The sequence below is a fragment of the Eschrichtius robustus genome, chromosome 14 (genome assembly GCF_028021215.1).
Source record: "Eschrichtius robustus isolate mEscRob2 chromosome 14, mEscRob2.pri, whole genome shotgun sequence".
Classification (NCBI taxonomy): Eukaryota; Metazoa; Chordata; class Mammalia; order Artiodactyla; family Eschrichtiidae; genus Eschrichtius; species Eschrichtius robustus.
In genome coordinates, this window is record NC_090837.1 from 87,838,482 (window position 1) to 87,859,646 (window position 21,165).

Consider the following 21,165-nt stretch of genomic DNA (forward strand, 5'->3'; position numbering starts at 1 on the left):
GTAATATCCGTACATATTGCTAAATATTCATAGGGCAGGCCATAACTAACAACAGCAAACAAACAAACAAGCAAAATTATGCTGATATTATTATATTGTTAACTTAGGATACCATTACTCCTTTCTCTTTCCCTGCCCCCTCCAAACAAGCATCAAAATAATGCAAAACCAAAATTTTATCAACATAACAATATATTAATATATAAAGATTTTAAACAAGAGGTAAGTGGAAAGGAATCTGAAGAAGGTTTGTGGGAAAACATGAATAAAACTTAGTCTGTGTCTTTAGAGAAGATGAAACAATTTCTTGGCTGGTTCCCCAGAATCTATATTGATGCATTAAGTGTAACATAAATAAGTAGAGCTGTGCGGTGATGCAGCCCAAGTCGCTCTCTGGTGGACCACGGGCAGTCAAGATGGACAGCCCCTCTATCTAGAGCCTCCATATGATATTTCCAGCTAATAATAGTCTGCAGGCATCCTGTGGATAATAACATCTGTTCAGCACATGTCAGGCAGGCACCACGGAATCTGCAGCCACAAGTTGCATCCCCCAGTGAAATTCAAAGCAACAGTCTGCTCTGGGTTCCACATCGACATTCAACTAGTAAACTCTGAGCCACTTTACCGTGTGTGCCCCATGAAGAGAAAAACAGAAACTGCGCGAAGAAAAAACACACAAATACGTTATTAACAAAGATAATTCTCCTTTCCCTCTGTCCCTTCGGGACTGTGCTCCATTCCCGTCTCTCTCTCTTCACCCCCTTCACCATTCGTCCATGCCCTTCATCCTGTTATAGGCAGTTTTCCCTTTTTAATAAATAAGGAGGAACATTCACAGGGAGAAACGGAAGAGAAGCAGAAAGTGATGAAGCAACATTTGACCCAGTAAACATCGATGTGTCTAAAACATCGATCCAGACCCCATGTCCCTGGGGTGGGCACAGAGGACATGGGACAAGTTGGAGTTGTGCTCGGGGTTCTACACCAACACCCAAATGAGAAGAACAGAAACATTTCTTGGATGCTTCACCTAGTACCTTATGAGCAACTTTAACAGTAAACAGTTCACCAATAATATTCTCCATTTCCTTGTCCCTTGTTATCCTACTAATTTAAAACTTTCTGTTGCTGTTGAAAAAATAAATCTACTGGGGAAAACCACGAATTGCTGCCAGTTGGCAGACTCGAGAGGACATAAGCCAGGAAAGTGTGAGTTACAATTTGTTAGAATTCCAGTCTGTACATGCAGACAGACATGGAAAATGTGGGTAATTAAGTAATTCAGGCAAAACCCTGTCTAGCTCTCTGTCTTTTTATTTGAGCTCCTGGCCAAGATGAAGTTGAAAGGAAGAGTGTATGGGCTTGTGAAAGTGAAGCAGAGGGTGGGGCTGAGGAAAGGGTGGTGCTATAAGTTTTGAAAATTATTTCTACAGTTACAGGTCACTTAACTCAGCCACAGTCTCTTACTAAAGGAACCAGTTGCCATTTCTGCTCCCGTGTAAGAAAACAAGGTATTGTAAATAGTTCTTTGTTTTAAAATGTTTGTTTATGTTTTCTTTCTTTGTTGAAGTACCTAGCTAAAGAACAAATTAACAAGACTCCCACAAAACAGAAATAATAGATGAAGGCCAGCCCCCAGGAATTCTGTGCAAGTTTAAGAGATTTAACCCTGAGCTGGTTCAAAGTTGGTACTAGAAAGAGGGCTAAGCAGGAGAGAGCCTTCATTTCCAAAGACGTTAGAAAGATAGTTTTACCGTGAATTGTGAAACTATGAATGGAGTTTTCTCCAGTCACATTTTTGGATTTGCTACCTTTGTATCTGTCAACATAGGTAAAAAGAAATAGGGTATTCTCAGAATTATTGAACCAAAACCCTTCTAACCCTTCAGAAGAGTGGACTTGGCAACATGAATTTGAGCTTAGTCACTAATGTAGGGAACTAATGATTTGACTCTCTACCCTCCCGCCCACACACACCTTCATGTCTTGCCTACCATTCCATGGGCCCTTAGCTTTCTTCTCTTTCGTGGAATAATCTAAGTCACTAACCTTACACTCCATGCTCATCATGAACCCTCCTAGACTATTAATTCCCTCAGAAGTGGCTTTACGTAAATATAGGAGTGCTGCGGATTCGTGGGGTCATTTTCTGATATGCACAACTCCATCAAGTAGGCAATATCATCAGTATCATCGGAAAGTCAGGAGGACTTGGATGTCCTCTAATGGAAAAGGGGAAGAGAATCCTTCCCACTCCCTCCTCCAGCTCACCATCATCCCTCTTTTCTTCCTCCTCCTGTTCGTCCTCTTTCGTCACCCAATCCCTCCCTTTTACCATAAAACCTTAAAGACAGTAAGATATAAGGACAAAAGCATTTGTATTTAGAGTCCAGAGAACGGGACTGCAACGATAGCTCTGCTGTTAGTTAGCTGTGCATGTTAGTCAGCACATTTAACCTCTCCAGGCCTCAGTTTCCTAGCAGATAAAATGAAGCAATTTGATTAGAGGGATTCCAAGGTTCTTTCCAACTCTGATTTGCGAAGAGTATGTGTATCTTTGATGAGACATATTGATGAGTGATACTACCCTTTTCTTATTTTCATATTTCTTTAGCTAAGCCCCTTTACAGATTGAGATTTTACATATTTTACATATGTATGTATATTTATATGTATGTAAACTGGTATATCCATATACCTTCTGAAAATTGCAAAAGAGCCGTTCATTCTGAAAAGGGCATAGTTGGCTTCTGATCTAGACATTTATAGTCTTTTCTGAAAAGATCACTGTCGAACCCTTGTATGGATAAATTATTTCATGTAGAATCTCATCCCCAAATTCTGCATCTTTCAGAAAGCACTTTTCACTGCCGGGATAATTTTGCCCAACACTGGCTGACTTAGCACTTCTATACTTCTTTTTTTAAAGGCAGGAATTATTTTTCTTGTATGTTCTGGGCTACACCTGATATATTGATGATGATATTAATGAGAAAATTAATGTAGTTGAAGATACCTGGATATTAACTTTCCACAAGAAATTAGCTTTTTCATTAGAGAGAATTATTGTTTTCAGGGATTTGTTACAGGTTACTAAACTTTAGAATAACCGTAAATCATAAGTAGAAAGATAAAAATCTTCGGCCTTAAAATAGTAGTTTCTCCTCTCCTCCCTTCATAGTGATTATGCTTTGGCCATGGAGCCAAGCATTTTCCATATGAAAGAATTCATGAGTTCTTAAAAGATAAAGCTTAATATACAGGCAGTAAACAAAGCACCATTTGGATGAATATAGCTGTAAAGAAAATAGGGAGGTTATTTCCAGACAGCGTTGGATCTGTCAAGGGAAATAGTTATACACAAGTTTCGAACATTTTATGAGGGTGTAGAATTGCTACAAGACTAGAGGCCCTTGCTTTTCTTCTTTAATAAAATAATGTTAGCCTAGGATTATCATCAGCTTCTGAAATAGGTGGGAGCTATGACTAGGGATGACTTAGAGGCTGGGAAGCTGTTTGGTTAAGTGTAAGCCTATGACTAGGAGGGATTTCAACAGTATCACTGTTAATCCAAGTCATGATGAAACCAAAACTTTGCCTACACATGCCTCTCCCTTGATGCAACCATTGAACTAGAGAGATCTTCTGACCTTTCTAAAGTTCTCATTGTAGGTTTCTCTGAGGGCCAGGTGATACCAGTGCAAGACCAAGTTCTATACAACATTGGCACTAATGGGAGTTTCTAGGCTTAGGAATTTGGTTTATTTTTAATCATTTAATCAGCTTGAGAAATTATTTGGCTATAAAATGACAATAGATTGAACTCACTACTTCTTTGATAGAGACCCAGTCTAAAAAGACTTAAATGAAAATATCAGGGTAATTAGACGTGAAATTTAGAAGTTGAATATAATATTTTTAAAAATGAGAAAGCTTGAGTTCCTTCGTTCGTTAAGATTGGTTTCAGAGGGTCTCACGTGAGTGAGAATAGAGGCAAGCAAGTCTTGAGTTCTCTACTTCTCTATAAGCATTTCCACTAAACTGTGAAAGATTTCATGTTTAAATAGATTAAAAAAATGGTGGCTAGAGCCCCAACTATAAACACTCTAAACAAGAAATAAACAAGTATTTGTAAGTTTTCATTTTGTGCAAAGTCCTGAGGTCGGTGTTATTGGATGCGCAAAGCTGAGTAAGAAAATTTTGCTCTCAAGGAACTTATCCTAGAGTTGAAAAGATGTAAATCTATGAAAACAGAACCAGCAGTATGATAAGCTCCAAGCAGGTGGCAAAAGCTATTTTATGGGTCTTTGGTGGAAGACATGCTCCTGTGAACCCCAAAGTTCAGAAAAAGCTTCCAAAGGAAAAGAAGATCTGGAGCAGAGTTGGATTTCAAGAGAATAAAGGAGGATAAAGGAACCAGGATATCATATATCAAGGTGTGAAGGAATAAACAAGGTTAAAAAGTATAAAAATATGGATGAAAGATAAGTGAGAGAAAGTACAAAGTTGAAAAGGGGTATAATTACTCCTCACTTACTGGGTAAAGTCAGTAGGCATGTGGTGCATTGATAAGAGGCACTGGGCTGGTTCCTGTGCCATTTATATCCCGGCATTTTCAACAGGGAGCCGCTAACTGACCAGAATCCGATTGTTCTCTCAGGTGAACTAACTCTGAAATTTGAGCCAATTCTCTTAAACTCTCTGGACTTCATTTTTAAAATATTTAAAATAATGTTGGAGTGGAATTTTTCTAAAGTTTATTCAGCTCTTATGAGTGTATATATACATATTATATATATATATATATATATATATATATATATATATATATATATATAATCAGATATATATAATCAGATTGGATAATACATTCTTTTGTCATTTCAGTGAAGGGCAATTAAAAAGATAATTATGTAAGCCAACAAATCCATTTACAAAAGTTAAATAAATGGAAAGGATTATTAACGTGTCCTCTAACTCTGCTTTATTTTTCTTAGATTTTCCCAATGGACTCTCTAGCAAAATCTGTCAACCAATTTGCTCTGGAGCTTAGCAAAAAGCTAGCTGAATCTGCTGAGGGTAAAAATATCTTTTTTTCTCCCTGGGGCATCTCAACCTCCTTGGCCATGGTGTATTTGGGCACCAAAGGCACCACTGCAGCCCAAATGTCCCGGGTGAGTGAGAAAGTTCAACCATCCTCTGTTGCCTTAAAATGAAATGCTTTTCTTGTGTTTTGTTCACTTCTCTCCTGAAATCCAAATAGCCCACGTTTTACAACCACGTCCTCCAAAATAAAAGACGCACTTAAATAAATTTTCTAGACCATAAAAAGAAGTCTGAGAAAGTGAATCAATTTGAAAACTTTTTCTAGGAATACCGTTTAAGAACCTGTGTTCTCTGGCAAAATCAAATGGAGAGATGATAAGGTTATCGAGTTTGGTTCAACACCAAAAACAATTTTGTTTTGATTATTAGAATATTTCAAGAAAGTAATGGCTCATACTTTAAATAATAGAATTAGTCATCATCTTTCTAATCTCAGAAAGATTTGAAGAAAAAAATAGAAAAATCAAGTGAATCCTGTTCCTCATGCTTTGTTTGGTTGCTACTTTGTTTGGTCCCTGGTTGTCTAGATGAATCTAAAGAGCCCATTAAGAGCATTAAAATAGCAAAACAGGATTATTGTATAAGCAATTATCAACTTGATGTAAGCATCCTCAGATCATAGCGAGTGTATGTGTATGTGTGTAGCCTTACATAGCAAAACATATAATCAAATAGCCATATATATGTGTATCTGTATCTATGCATGTGTAAACGTATAAATACATGTGTGTGTTTTAAGTAAAAATAAAAATAGAAGAGAGTAAATTCAGCTCTAAATCATACAACGATTGAAAGGCCAAGTGACAAAATTTCCACCCAAGAAGCTGGCCTCTGTGACAAGTATGGAAATGGGCACAGCCAGCAGTTCTGAATGAGACAGGCAGAATACATATTCTGTCAGTTTGGGTCTAGGATATCCCCCTTATGCTCGTAATTTACAAGATATTGTGTGGTTTAAAAATAGCAACAACAAAATCTTGGTTCACAGAAAAATCCTGGTTCACAGCTAGTTAATAATTGGCTCATTATTAAAAGGTTTAACTATGAATGTGATAGACTTAATCTTAGATAAATGCCAATTTGCTTCCACTCCATACAAACATATTGCTGGGTGTTGCTTACCTTTGTTTTATTTCAATGTCACTTAAATGTTAACAGCTTCAGTTTGCAATTGAGACGAATGGGTTGCTTAGGCACCTCCCCTTTTTTTCCCTATGGCAAGTGGTTCCTGTCTGTCACCATGTGTCAGCACAAACTTTGGTAAAAGAGACTTTATTTCTTTCTGTAAGCTGGGTCCAGGATGCATGCAGGAGATGGAATTACCGCTTTGTTTTCTCAGGGGAAACACAATGTCCACATCCTTCCTGTGACCTTTCACATGAATTGCTGGGGTGAAGACAATGACTCTATCTCCATATGTCAGATGGTGGTAGGCAGTGAAAACTGAAGCGCTTAAGTAGAAAAAACAACTCAAATTCCTGAGTTTTCCAGATAACTGGGGCAATGGTGGCATTTGCTTAAATTATCTAAGTGATGGCCTCAGTTGAATACCTAGGCTTCTTTTCAAAACAATCATAGATAAAAATGAAACTTGGAAAACATGAGAATTTTACCTCTAAGGCTATCCCAACATTATCCTCAACGTCCTATAAAAAGTATTAAAATAAAGAGACTAACAACTTAAATTCAACTTAAAAATTTATTTAAAAGCAGCTCTTGACTTACTCTTATTAGGTCAGGTAACACACCATTTAAGTCAAATCAGAGCTCCCTTGGTTCATTAATTATATGTTTTGTATCTATAGGAACAAATGGCTTGTAGTTGCTGATGTGTATTCCATATGATTACATCTCTGCAAAGTGCACTCACATATTGCCTTTTTATTGAAATTACAGGTTCTTCAGTTTAGCAGAGACCAGGACAGCAAATCTTGTCCTGACAGTTTTGAAAAGAAAAAGAAAATGGTATGTCTTATATTTCAATATCTATTTGATAATTAAGGAGAAAGCACTTTGGGCACATGTATTTTAGTGGCTAAATTAAGCAACCTTTAATAGGTAACTTTTCTTTAAAATATATGTTAAAATTATGGGAAATTTTTTAGAGTGCAGAATGTCTACACTTTTTGGAAGGGTAATATTCTTTCCCCTTATTTCTTCCTTTTCTTCCCCTTCAAAACTACTCTACTTTCAACACTGTTCTTACTTTTGCAACCTAAGTGTGAAGAAAATGATGTCCCAACAGCTATTACATTCCTGCACTAATAATACTAAAGAGAACATTTTTTTATCTACCATACAATCGATTTTGGCCTTTGTTCGTAAACATTAAATCATTTCATTTACTATAAGTTGTTTGTATACATTTAGTTCTTGTTCAACATTTTTATTTGACCAATTTATTTTCTTTTAAAGGAATTCAACGTAGGCAAGGTTGAAGAAATACACTCTAATTTCCAGACACTTATCTCAGAAATCAACAATCCCAGCAATGCTTACATACTTAAAACAGCCAACAGGATCTATGCGGAGAAAACTTATCAATTTCACAATGTAAGTGCAAACATCTTATTTCAAGCTGATGGGAAAGAGTCACATGAGATCAATCAATAAACTCTTTGTACTTTTCTCCAGGGGTCCCAGGGACAATCTTAATGTATATGGAGTATGTGGTCAGCATTTCTGATAAACAATCATTTAGCCTGACCAACGTGTCAAGTTGTAAAGGAAACCAATAACATATTTCAAACCAAATCTGGTGATCAGATCTTTATGCCCAGAATAAAGGGGTACACCCCAGGAACAACCCATGAAGGCTCATAGAAATGTGGTTTATATAATCCCCGGGCCAACATTTGTTTCATGGGAAACAGAGCAAAAGATATAGAATAACTCGGTATGGTGAGTCTGAAGGAGCTGAGGGTGGCGTGATCACAGGAGTGTGGCAGGAGACTGTGTCCTCAAGAGCAAAGTTGACTTTGGGATCAGGTAAGTCACTTCACATCTTGACTTCAGACACTTTAAGAAAGATTCTTAACATGGAATTGAATCAACTTCTCTTCTGCTCTGATGGTTGAGACGCCCACAGTGCAGACCATGACTTCATCCTCAGTTCAGATGCAAGGGCTCCTGAGAGGGGTCAACTCCAAACCAAGCCAAGCATTTACTTCTTTCATGTTTGCCCATCACATCCTTTGGCACACTTCAGAAGAAAGCCAGAGGACCCAGGTGCCCAGTGGGTAAGGAGTAAGGAAATTGAATAGGGAGAGGGATAGCAACAGGAAAAGTCAAGCTATCTTGTGATCTCAAGCAGTGCTATCCCTGCCCATACCCAGTGAATTCCGGGGAGCTCACAACTTGGGCTTTGCTATTACTAAAGGCAAAAAAGCAGCCAAGTGAAGTCTTAAAGGCATCTTTATTACTGGTAGTCTCATGCACTCAGGTTTGATTCATAAGTAGGAGAGATGATTGAGCTGGGTGGGCACTTGGTAAAAAGAAGCACACAGAGATACAAAATGGTACGTCTTTTAAAATATCCACAAGCCCTAGCTGCGCACAGAGAGGTTGATCAGAACCCATGCGTCAAGACAAGGAATAGGTACCTCGAGAATGTTTACGTTTTCTTTTTGCTGGATTATAAATTGTACAGAACGTAGACTTCATAATCTCCAAACCAGGGCCTGGAAGCTGAATTAACTCAACACTTTTTAACGGCACACAATCCCTCCATAAAGTAATAAACTGAAGGAATGCCACAGCTGTCCTGGGGAATAAATTATGTTTCAAGGCAGGTGCCCTCCTAAGCAGCAACCTCGGTTATAGCCCACTTAGGATGATGGCCACTGAGGGGCGCGTCCACAGCCCGAAGGAAGAAGCCTGCTTTTTCCCTTAGAACACCTGACGAAACCTTTGACCGGTCTTGGAAATCGGTTTTCATGGCAGCCCATCGTTTCCCTCAGAAGCCCTCCCCAGGCTCTTGGGTGTTTAGAGTTCATAGCTGGCAGCTGCCAGACCCAGGGTTCTCAGTCTGGCTCCATCTCTGCCACAGAAAGCCAAGTACAACTCCCAGTACTCCTTGGCTGGAGTCGCTCCTGGGATTCCTAGAATGGTCCTCCTTTCCATCCCAGCCCCATTCCCCAAGGACGAATACAAACAGACGAAGATGTGGAGGCTCCAGAGCTGTGGGGGACGGGCCTTCCTTCCATGCCTGCAGCTCTGCATGGCTAGTCCGTGCCCAGCTAAGTTTGCACAGGGCTGTGTTTAGTTTTTAAGCAAAGCTGGAGTGTGGAAAGATTGAGGGGAGCAATGCGGTGGGAGTTTGCAATTGTCCATCTAGCTGGGTTTGTTGGGGTTTTTTTTGGATAATCTAAATAGACTTGTTTATCGATTCTGGAAAAATTCTACAAAAGGAGATTTTACCTATATCTTCCAGAAATATGTACAAGACATGAAAACATACTTTGGTGCAGAGCCACAGTCTGTGAACTTTATGGGAGCTTCTGACCAAATCAGAAAGGAGATCAACTCTTGGGTTGAAAGCCAGACTGAAGGTAAGTCGTCTCCAAGGTACTCAGCAGTGTGCTTTCTCCAAGTATCGCTTTATTATTTTGAATTTGTGTTATGTGTAAGCATAGGCATTTCTTAAATAGAACTGTGGACACATTCTAAATATTCAAGACATTTGTTTTATTCATGCCCATAATTTTTGATTTATAACTTTTGCAATAAATCTTATCTAAAACAGGTAAGACAACCATTTTACCAAGTAGACAAGAAAATGATCAGATTCCACTAATTCCAAGGAGGACTCCAGGGATAAAAGGCAGAAAAATGCAAAAAAGGAATTTTGGAATACTGCTGCACTTGTGGTTTCTAAAGAAAAATAGCTGCTGATGAACAATTAAAATGTGGCAGTAACTGTACTATATAATCTTAAGTAATTTTCAAAATAGGTCATATATTAGCTTAGAGTATGGGCTGAGCTCTTGTAACAAAGAGACCCAAAATACAATAACTTAATAATAAGATAGAAGTTTATCTCTGACCTAATAGTCACAAGGTAAATAAGCATTCTGTTCCATGAAGCCATCCAGAGACCCAGACTAGTGGGTTAGCTCTGCCATCCTCAAGACATGGCGTTTATATTTGTCTAAGATGATTCTTACATTTGTCGGTTTTACAGTCAGCAGGAAATAGGGAAAATAAAGCCTCTTTGCTTTTAAGGGGATGCCCTGAAACTTTCACACACCAGTTCCACTCATATCCCAAATTTGGATACATGGCACATTTTATGCTCTGGTGACCAACTTGTCCTAGTTTGCCTGGAACTTTCCTGGCTTTAGTAACTGAAGGTGTTTCAGTCCTAGGCAAACCGGGATAGTCGGTTGCCCAGACTTCCTGTAATAAAGGTCTTTAAAATGTAGTTTTTAGCTGGGTAGCCACATGCTACCTAAAATTTAAGCATTCTATTTCTAAAAAGGGAATAGTAGAGGGATTCTCATAGGTGATTTAGCAGTTTTTTATTATGATCCTTATTTTAGAAATGAGGAAGCTGAGGCTTTAGAGAAATTGTTACCAAGATCAAATAGTTTAAAGCTTCAGAAATAGGACTGAAATCTAAGTCAGATTAGCTCTGAAGTCTGAACTCATTTCAATATTCCACGCTGCCTTTTCAATCGATATGTCTGTTGATGGTCCATTATATCTCACAAAGAAATACCAAAGGTGTAATCGCTAATGAATATTAATGATTAAGCCTTCGCTTTGCAGCAACAAACATGGAACGTTTAGGTAATCCCCCTCCCCCCAAACTTCAGAGTTCATTTGTATATTCCTGCCAGATATGCTTGCAGAGGGTCCCACATACTTTAAACTCGACATACTGAAGTCATATTCAGAACGGCTTATCCTCACCTTGTCCTCTCCGTGCACTCATTCTCTACCCCGGTGGATGGATGGCTACCACACACTTGCCAGGATCAGAAGTCCGAGAGATACTCTAAATTCTCGCCTTTCCTTTGCCTCCTCCTGTGTGCTTCTGAGTTCATCTTTCCTTTCCAATCTCTTCCTCCTCTGCTCTCGGCTTTGTCGTCATTTATCGGTGCTAATGCAATAATCTGTTTCTCATCTTGCTCCCCTCAAATGCAACCTCCATTCAGCCATCAGAATGACCTCCCTAAAATGTGAATTCGGCCAAGTGGACCACGTGCTCAAAATCCGTCATGGTGCCCCACATCTTACAGGCTGCCTAAACTGACAGGTGGTCCAACAGGACCGTGAAGTCTTGTCTGTCTCTCCACTTCAACTCTTGTCATTCTCTGACTCAAAGTTGCTACTCAGGAATTCTAAGTGGCACAGAGTCCCTGGAACTCCCTGTGCTACCTCATGACCCCATGCATTTGCTCATGTGTCCCTTCAATTCGAAACACGGTCCCCTCCCCTGCCACTCCCAGCCCCTTCATGGCCACTGGATAACATCTCAGGGGTTCCCTCAGGCATAATGTCCTCCCCTGGCTCCCAGGCTGAGCTGAGAGCCTTCCTCGTTGCTCCAAAAGCCCCCTGTGGGAACCTTTACCTTGACACTTACCACGTTGTTATTGAAATTAACTGTTGAAGTCCCTGCCTCCCCCACTAAACTCAAGGACCCCAAGCGCAGTAATACTACCTTATTTGAGTTTTTGCTTTGAATCACTAACAGATAACAGCCCTGCTCATGGTAGCTATTCAGAGCAATGTTTATTGAAGTGAATTGAGGAAGTTGGCAGCCCTAAATTCTCAGTTCCTTTTTCATTGAACTAGTGACTCAGAAGCCATGGTGAGGCAAGAGTGACCATTATCCTTAACTTATGCCTGATTTGGATTCATCTAAAAGTAAGTCTGTTTTGAGAACTACAGATTAGCTAGCATTTACAGAAAGAAATTACTTGCACTGTTCCAGCTCACATGAGGACCAAACGTGATTGTATAAGCAAAAGCACATTGTAATATACAACACAAACTCAATGTAGTAGAAGTAGGAGCAAGAATAGTGCTGGAGCTGAACTAAATCTCAGCTCTCAAATTCCTACCCAGGGCCCACTCTGTTCTCTGGAAGACAGGTGGGGACCCTACAGACAGGAAGGCTGGGAGCAACTCATCTGCTATCTTTCGCCCCAGCAAAGCCTTTCTGAGCTGAGTGGAGAGTCATTGCCTGACGCGGCATAAGCTCGGTTTGCATCAGGATCCTTGCCGTGCTTCCCCCGCACAGGCTGACACACTCAAGGAGCATGACAGGATCCCTCTCTCTAGACCAGGGGTCCCCAACCCCCGGGCCTGGGCCTGTTAGGAACCAGGACGCAGAGCAGGAGGTGAGCGGTGGGCAGGCGAGCGAAGCTTCATCTGCCGCTGCCCATCGCTCCCCGTCGCTCGCATTACTGCCTGAACCATCCCCCCCCCCCCCACCGCCCATCCCCACACTCCCAGCCCTGGTCCGTGGAAAAACTGTCTTCCACAAAACCGGTCCTTGGTGCCAAAAATGTTGGGAACTGCTGCTCTAGATTACAGAGCTGTCCGGATCTTCCTGTGATGATAGAAATATGCCATAAATCCTAGGGCTGCCATAACAAATTACCACAAACTGTGCGGTTTAAACCAATAGAAATATATTCTCTCATAGTTCTGGAAGCTGCAAGTCTGAAGTTAAGGTGTTAGCAGGGCCTTGCTCCCTTGGAAAGCTTCAGGGAAGAAACCGTTCCATGCCTGTCTCCTAGTTGCTGATGGTTATTGGCAATCCTTGGCTTGTAGACACATCTCTCCAATCTCTGCCTCTGCTGAGACATAACATTCTTCTTTGTCTCTCCTATGTCTCTGTGTTTTCACACTCTGTGTGTCTGTGTCCAAATTTCTCTCCTCTTATAAGGACACCAGTCATTGAATCAGAGCCCACCCTAATCCAGTATGACTTCATTTTAACTTGACTGCATCTGCAAAGACTCTATTTCAAAATAAGAACACAGTCACAGGGACTGGAGGCTAGGATTTAACATATCTTTTTGGATGACAAAATTCAGCCCACAAAAGTAATATTCTCACAAAAATTTATAACCTAAATATTATCTTGAGGAAGCATCAGACAAACTTGAACTGAGAATTGAGCATTCTACAAATTTTTTTCAAAAGTATCAAGGTCATGAAAGACAAAGAATGAATGAGGAACATGAAAGACAAAGAATGAATGAGGAATGAAAGAAAAAGACTAAAGGGGACTAAAAGGAAATGACAACTAAATGCAACTTGAGCTCTTGGATTGATTTCTGGTCCAGGAAAAAAAAAGGACTTTATTGGAACAACAGATGAAATTTAAATAGGATCTGTTAAAAATATTCTATCAATACTAACTTCCTGGCTTGGATCATTGGTGGATACAAGATGTTATCATTTAACGGTATTTCGTAATCATCATTTTTATGTATGGCATTTCACCAGGATGTAACTATATCATTTGAAATCTGTCCTTTTGCTCTTTTAGGAAAAATCCTGAATCTCCTACCTGATGATGCTGTGAATTCTGTAACCAGAATGGTTCTGGTAAATGCCATTTACTTTAAAGGAATTTGGAAACATCAATTCTTGGTCCAAAATACCACAGAAAAGCCTTTCAGAATAAACAAGGTAGGAACCTGTTAATAACCAGTATGAACTTTTACATGGCATTGCAAAGGGAATTCTATTTTAAATGTATTCTCTCTGACCATATGCTCCTGTAAACTATGGCTCTCACTAGGGCAGGGGTGACTGTGCTGAAAAGCCCAGTTCCACCCTACCTGGAAATTCCCCTTTCATTATTTTTTCTCTGAAAATAGACTATTCACGTATTTTATTACTCAGTCCTTGCTGCAACTACGGTAGAGTAGGTAAGGTAGTTATTACATTCATTTCCCAGGTTAGAAATGCAGCATGGTTAAGTGACTAGAGCCATGCTTAAGTTAGAAGGCTACCAGGACCATAACCCCAAACTCTTCACTTACTAGTTCTATTCTTGTCCTATTAAGCCAGTACTACCGTATACCAAACTCTTACCCTTCCATAAGAAAAAGAAATAAAAATTTTAAAATCTTATTTCTTTAGTTAACATTTCCTTCTGTGTTAGGGCACAGCACACTTGTTTTTGATTACTTCAGCAACAAGGGAGACTAATGGAAGCTGACAGATACACCTAAGGGCTGGAATGCGGCTGGGTCTTGGGACTTGAGTGGAAACAAGGATTCAAATGTTGTCAGGATTCATTCTCTATCTTTCCAACTTTGTTTCTCCCATCATTCTTCTCTCAGACTGAGGTCTAACTTCCTCTGCGTCCCGGTCCACAAAGGCAGAACATGGCTACCCACATCTCCTCCATTCTACAGACCAGTCTGATAGGTCTCATTCCAAATTCCTAGGACAGGAACCGATTGGCCAAAGATTGTTGACATTTTTTAGTCCTGGGGTGGATCATCTCACATAAACAGTGCTGTTGAGGACCTACTGCTGTAACCATATGGTTGTGTGCAATAGGTGGTTTTCAGATAATCAGTGGGGTAAAGATGGGGAAGGAACTGAACATATAACCCAATAGGCTAAGTAGAAATGAGCTGGATAGTTACTTGGCTTAATATATTCACCAGGAGTTTTCAGATGCAAGTGATAGAAAAGCATTCCAAACTAGCTCCAGTAAAATGGGCATTGCGTTAGCATTAGCTTATGCAACTAAGAAGAACTGGGAAGTCTGGGAGTGGGATCTTTGAATCTCAAACATAATCCATTTTCTCTGCCCCACCCCTGACCCCTCCTTTTTGCCTTCATTCTCTAATACTAAAGATGGAATTTGTCCATATGACCAGGGAATATGACAGCCCCACATTCTAGCTTCACAGCCCATAGACAAAGTCTTGGCTGCTAGCTCTAACAGAACGCTCCCAAACAGCACTCTGGTTGGTGCCATTCATACGCTTATCCTTGAGACAATCACTGTATCACAGAGTATCCTGAATGAATAGCCCTGGTCACATGGCCACTACCTTAGCAGAACAGTAGGATTTTGTGATGGACATTTAGCTCCACATAGAATGGATAAATAACATACGTCTACAATGTCTGAATTGCAGGGTTTTGCTTTTGTTTCACCATTGGCTTTACTAAAAATTCATAATGTCATGTATCTACCGTTACAGTATCATACAGAATGCTTTCATTGTCCTAAAAATGCCCTGTGCTCCAAACTTTCATCCCTCCCTCTAAATCCCTGGCAACCACTGATCTTTTTACGGTCTCTATAGTTTTGCCTTTTTCAGAATGCCGTATAGTCAGAATTGCATAGTATGTAGCCTTTTCAGACTGTCTTCTTCCACTTAGCGATATGTATTTAAAGTTCCTCCATGCCTTTTTATGGCTTGATAGATCATTTCACTTTATTGCAGAATACTATTCCATTGTATGGATGTAGCAGTTTGTTTATCCATTCACCTTACTGAAGGGCATTTTCGTTGCTTCCAGTCTTTAGCAATTATGACTAAAGCTGCTATAAACATTTGTGTGCAAGATTTTGTGTGGACACGTTTTAAACTCATTTTGGTAATTACCCAGGAGCACAGTTGCTGGATCACATGGTAAGACTGTATTTAGCTTTAAAGAAACCACCGTACTGTCATCCAACGTGGCTTCCATTCTGCATTCTCACTGGCAGAGAATGTCAGTTCCACCCTCGTTAGAAGTTTATGTTATCAGTGTCCTGAACTTTTAGCCATTCTATTAGATCTGTAGTGGTATCTTCACTGTTTTAATTTGCAATTCCCTAAGGACATAAGATTGAACATCTTTTCATATGCTGTACCTCTGCCTTTGGTGAGGTATCAGGTCAGATCTTTCACCTGTTTTTAAAATTGGGTTCTTTGCCTTATAATTGTTGAGTTTTAAGAGTTCTTTTCAAATTTTGGATGCCGGTCCTTTATCAATTATGTGTTTTGAAACTCTTATCTCCTAGTTTATTGCTTGTCTTTTCATTCTCTTAGTGAATTTCGGTTTTATGATACTAAAATACCCTCACACAAAAACACAAAACACAAATGTTTGTGTGTGAAATGCACCTTACTCAGTTTCTGAATCATTGGCATTTACATAGTTTGCATAAGACTCTTCTAAGTGTTTGGTAGAATCCAGCTTGCCATGATTTATAGAGGATGCCATAACAGTGTCAGAGAAAGAAACTCCCACATCATTTATCGATGATGTTATCCAGTAGAACACATATTTCCAGAAAACAAGGTTTGAATAGTTTTATTCAGCATTTAGCAGAGGATCACTAGCTTTGCCAGTGTCCCAGACTACTGGGAACCAATGATGCTAAAGAATTAACGATTTGGTGGAACACCTCCCTAGTGATTTTGCTACGTATATTCTACAGACTACAAGCAAACCAGTGCAAATGATGTCCACGAAAGAAAAACTTCAAGTATTTTACATAAAAAAGCCACAAGCCAAAGGCCTTCAACTCTTCTATGAGAGCCATGACCTCAGCCTACTCATACTACTGCCGGAAGACAGCAGTGGGCTGGATCAGGTAAAGGGATCAGCCTATTCATCCCTACCTTCTTTCCTCTCCCCTTTGGTAACAAGTTTGTTTTCTATATCTGTGAGTCTGTGTCTGTTTTGCATATACATTTATTTGTATGGAAAAAAACTTTAAAAAAAGACACCAGTCTGTCTGACATGAAGAGGGTTCTAGTGTTTATCCCTCCTGGGAAAAACATAAAGACATGATCTCCCAGTTCTTTAATTTCTGCAGAGGAAGGCAACCAACGTACCTTGAGCCCTAGGTACTATATTTATACATCATTTAAGCTTTACAAAACTTTGTCAGGTTGATATTACTATCCCTCAGGAAGGTTAAGTAATCTATAGACACCTTTAGCATAGGGTAGTCACACAAACAACCACACAAACAACAGATAGAGATATTTATTGTCAGTCACAAAGCTGTGTGGATTGATCATAACAATCTTTCAGTTAATATAGGTCTTTCTTCTCCTTCTGGTAGGACTTACCTAATTAATTTTTTAATCACTGGCATTAATCTAGCCTTAGACATATGTTTAAAAATATTAAATGGATTCTAAAACAGTTTTTAAAAAACATTTTTTATCAAGTTAACACTCTTCAGGAGATATAGTCTGTATCAGTGCATCTTCAAGTATTATTTAAGTTGTTCATCTGTTAAACTTCTCTTAAGCCTGACTTTGGTCTGACCACATTTCTGAGCAATTCGCATGTCTAAACTGAACACTAGTTTCTCATGCAATAAGTGTTCTGTCGTTCTTTACACTGTGCCTAATTTCTCGTGTGCCAGATTCTTTATGTTTCCACCACCCTACTAGTGTGTAGAAAGATTTCTAAATAGTGTCATAAAATTTGTGAAACTGGAGAGGATGGTAGAAATAAGACCAAGTGTGAATACTAAACTATTAGAGTTACACCCTTAAAAGATAAGCCTTTCTTTTTAAAAATGCAGGTTCCTGACCTAAAGATATTGTCACTTACTGCACATAATTTACAAATATGTCACTGATAGCAATACTTGGATCTAGAAAACTCTTAAAGTAGCAAAAGCATGTGCTTTGAAACAAACATGTTATTTAAAAATTCAAACATTGTTTATCATATATATGTACGCATATGTGTATATAATATATATTTATTGTTTAAAAAATTTTAAATATAAAGAAGAGAAAAAGCACCCTCAAAACTACTATTTAAAATGTCATTACTCTTGGGACTTCCCTGGTGGTCCAGTGGTTAAGGCTCTGCGCTTCTAGTGTAGAGAGCGTGGGTTTGATCCCTGATCGGGGAGCTAAGATCCTACATGCCAAGCAGCGCGGCCAAAAGATTAAAAAAAAAAAAGTTATTACTCTTAAGATTGGAGGATTTTCCTTTCTTTGTTTTTCTTTCCTTTTCTTTTCATAGTTTATAGTTACTAGTTTCATATTGGCGTGATTATAGACTATAGACATTTTATTTCAGATTTTGTTTTCAAGGAATTGTCTACTATGTTAATAAAACTAAAGTTTTTTTTGTGTGCCCTGGCATACAACATGTCCTAGAGTATATGCTTTTGTGTTGACAACACCTAAGCGTATATTTATATTGATGTATTTGCATGTGTAGTTGATGTCTTGCATATTATCATAGAAGTACTTCCATTCGGATCAAGGTCTAATCTAGAAAACCTATATCCTGAGAACTATTAATCTGCAAAATGATTATGTCAAGGATGTGTGGAGGATCTCATTATAAACAAAGAATTTCCAAATGTGTGTGTTTTGTTACCTTTGGTAATAGGAGTGACTATAATTCATTTACGTAATATCTAAAGGTCTCACTCAACGAATAGTTCTCACTCCACTTTGAAATTACTGACTCTTTCTTCCTTGGCTCCAAACTGTAGCTGGAAAAAGCCATCACCTATGAGAAGTTGAGTGAGTGGACCAGCGCAGACATGATGGAGTTGTGTGACGTGCAGCTGCATCTTCCCAAGTTCAAGCTGGAAGAGACGTATGATCTCCAGTCAACCCTGAGCAGTATGGGGATGAGCGATGCCTTTAACCAGAGCAAAGCAGATTTCTCAGGAATGTCTACGGAGGGAAACCTATTTTTGTCCAATGTTTTCCATAAGTCTTTTGTGGAAATAAATGAACAAGGTACAGAGTCCGCATCTGGTACTGCGAGTGAGGTGAGTGTTCGAATTAGTCTCCCCTCCACTGAATTCAATGCAGACCACCCGTTCCTCTTCTTCATCAGGCACAACAAAACCAATAGCATTCTATTTTACGGGAGATTCTGCTCCCCTTAAACCCTGCATCTCTCTCATCAAACAAGAGCATCTTACAGTGTGAAAAATAAACATATGATGGAAAAACACAATGATAATAAAAACCAGTTTATAGCCTGACTCTTTTTAACATACAAATATTAGCAAAATTATCTTGAAATAATATATTCTAGCGATCCTATCATGCCTATATAGCTAGAGAGAATGGCAAATTTAACTTCTTTAACTTTTTTTTTTGCTTTCTGACGTTCAGTTTTATTATTATTTTTTACATCTTTATTGCAGTATAAATGTTTTACAACGTTGTTAGTTTCTGCTGTACAACAAAGTGAATCAGCTATAGGTATACATATATTCCCATATCCCCTCCCTCTTGAGCCTCCCTCCCACCCTCCCTACCCCACCCCTCTAGGTGGTCACAAAGCACCGAGCTAATCTCCCTGTGCTATGCAGCTGCTTCCCACTAGCTATCCATTTTACATTTGGTAGTGTATGTATGTAAATGCTACTCCCTCACTTCATCCCAGCTTCCCTTTCCCCGCCTGTGTCCTCAAGTCCGTTCTCTATGTTTGCATCTTTATTCCTGCCCTGCCACTAGGTTCATCAGTACTGTTTTTTAGATTCCATATATATGTGTTAGCATACGGTATTTGTTTTTCTCTTTCTGACTTACTTCACTCTGTATGACAGATTCTAGGTCCATCCACCTCATTACAAATAATTCAATTTTGTTCCTTTTTTATGGCTGAGTAATAGTCCATTGTATATATGTGCCACATCTTCTTTACTCATTCATCTGTCTATGGACATTTAGGTTTAACATTTTATCTTAATGTGACTTTTATTTACATTTCAGAAATTCGGTTATTCAATTGAATGCCTTAAAAGGCTTGAACTACCTGGTCACTATTTTCATTGTCACTTATTTTCACATGCATCATTTAGTGAAGAAAAAAATCTTTATAGAGGTGATATATTGATAAACAAGAATTTTCTCAAAACTATTACTCTGATGGTTCATAAATTACCACTGTAAAATTAAATCCCCCTTTTCTGCTATTTTAAAAATACTTATGTTGACATTAATGGAAAAACTGGTGAAATCCAATGAAATCTGGAGTTTAGTTAATAGTAATGTACCAACGTTGGCTTCTTAGTTTTAAAAAAATGTTCCACTGTAATATTAGAAGCTAGCATTAGAGGAAACTGTGTCAGAAGTATATGGGAATTCCCTGTTTTATCTTTGTAACTTTCCTGTGAATTTAAAACTATTCCAAAATAAAAATTTTACTGGAAAGAATTATTACGTGTGAAAGTTGTCACATTAACATCCTTGCTTTTAAAAATCATAAGCTAGAAGAGTAAATTTCCAATTTATATAAATGTGTATTGTCAGTTATAAGAAGATATCCTTAGTAAAACTTTATCTCCATAAAATTGGCTGTGTTTTTCTAATTTCTATTAAAAATGCTCTTACGCAATGGCTCATTGGTAGTCTCATCAACTGCTATTTTAATTTTAGAGATTGAGTCTATCATTCTAGGCTGCTTTTTCCATTTTAATCTACTAAGTGAAAGATATGATCTGATATGGATCCGACATGAATGGTGTATAAACTAGTACAAGAAAATGTATTTTCTGCATTAAATCTTGGTTTGGTATCATAGAATAAAAAAAAAAAAATGATTCTATGCTTTAGCTCCAAAGATAGGAAATTGTAATATATATGACAATTTATCATATCATTATAAAACATTTTCCCTCTATCCATAATACCTCACATCAAGTAACAATGAAAGAAATCCCCTGTGTCTGTGTTCTACTAAATTAAAAGTCCTTAAGTGTTATGTATCATGTGGACTCATAAGAAAAGTAGGTAACAAGTGAACAGGGAGCATGGAAACCAAGCCAAGATAAAGGAAGACCAGAGTAACTCTGTGTCAGAGGCTGTCAATCAGAAAATATTAAACACAGTATTTTTCAAACAAACAAAAGAGGAAAAAGGATGATACTAGAAACTTCAGGTTAGTAAGATGCATTCAGGCAGTCATTCATTTAAAAAATGTTTGCTGAGCATCCACACTGTATCAGTTGATATTCGGGGCATGAAGACTACACTTCTTTTTTTTTTTTGAGGATTTATTGTATTTTATTTATTTATTTTCTCCAATTTTTTTTCTATTTCAGTATCACTCCTTTTCCTCTTCTTTTCTTTATGT

General features: G+C 38.5%; 1 protein-coding gene across 1 annotated transcript; it reads left to right on the top strand.

Annotated features, from left to right (window-relative positions):
- Window positions 1-1,360: 1,360 nt before the first annotated feature.
- SERPINB10 (serpin family B member 10) lies at window positions 1,361-20,244 on the top strand. Its single transcript, XM_068563799.1, has 8 exons — window positions 1,361-1,514; window positions 5,001-5,177; window positions 7,006-7,074; window positions 7,525-7,662; window positions 9,542-9,659; window positions 13,616-13,758; window positions 16,526-16,681; window positions 18,563-20,244. Exons 2-8 carry the CDS (start codon window positions 5,010-5,012, stop codon window positions 18,965-18,967), a joined length of 1,197 nt encoding a protein of 398 aa, XP_068419900.1. The 5' UTR covers window positions 1,361-1,514; window positions 5,001-5,009; the 3' UTR covers window positions 18,968-20,244.
- Window positions 20,245-21,165: the final 921 nt, after the last annotated feature.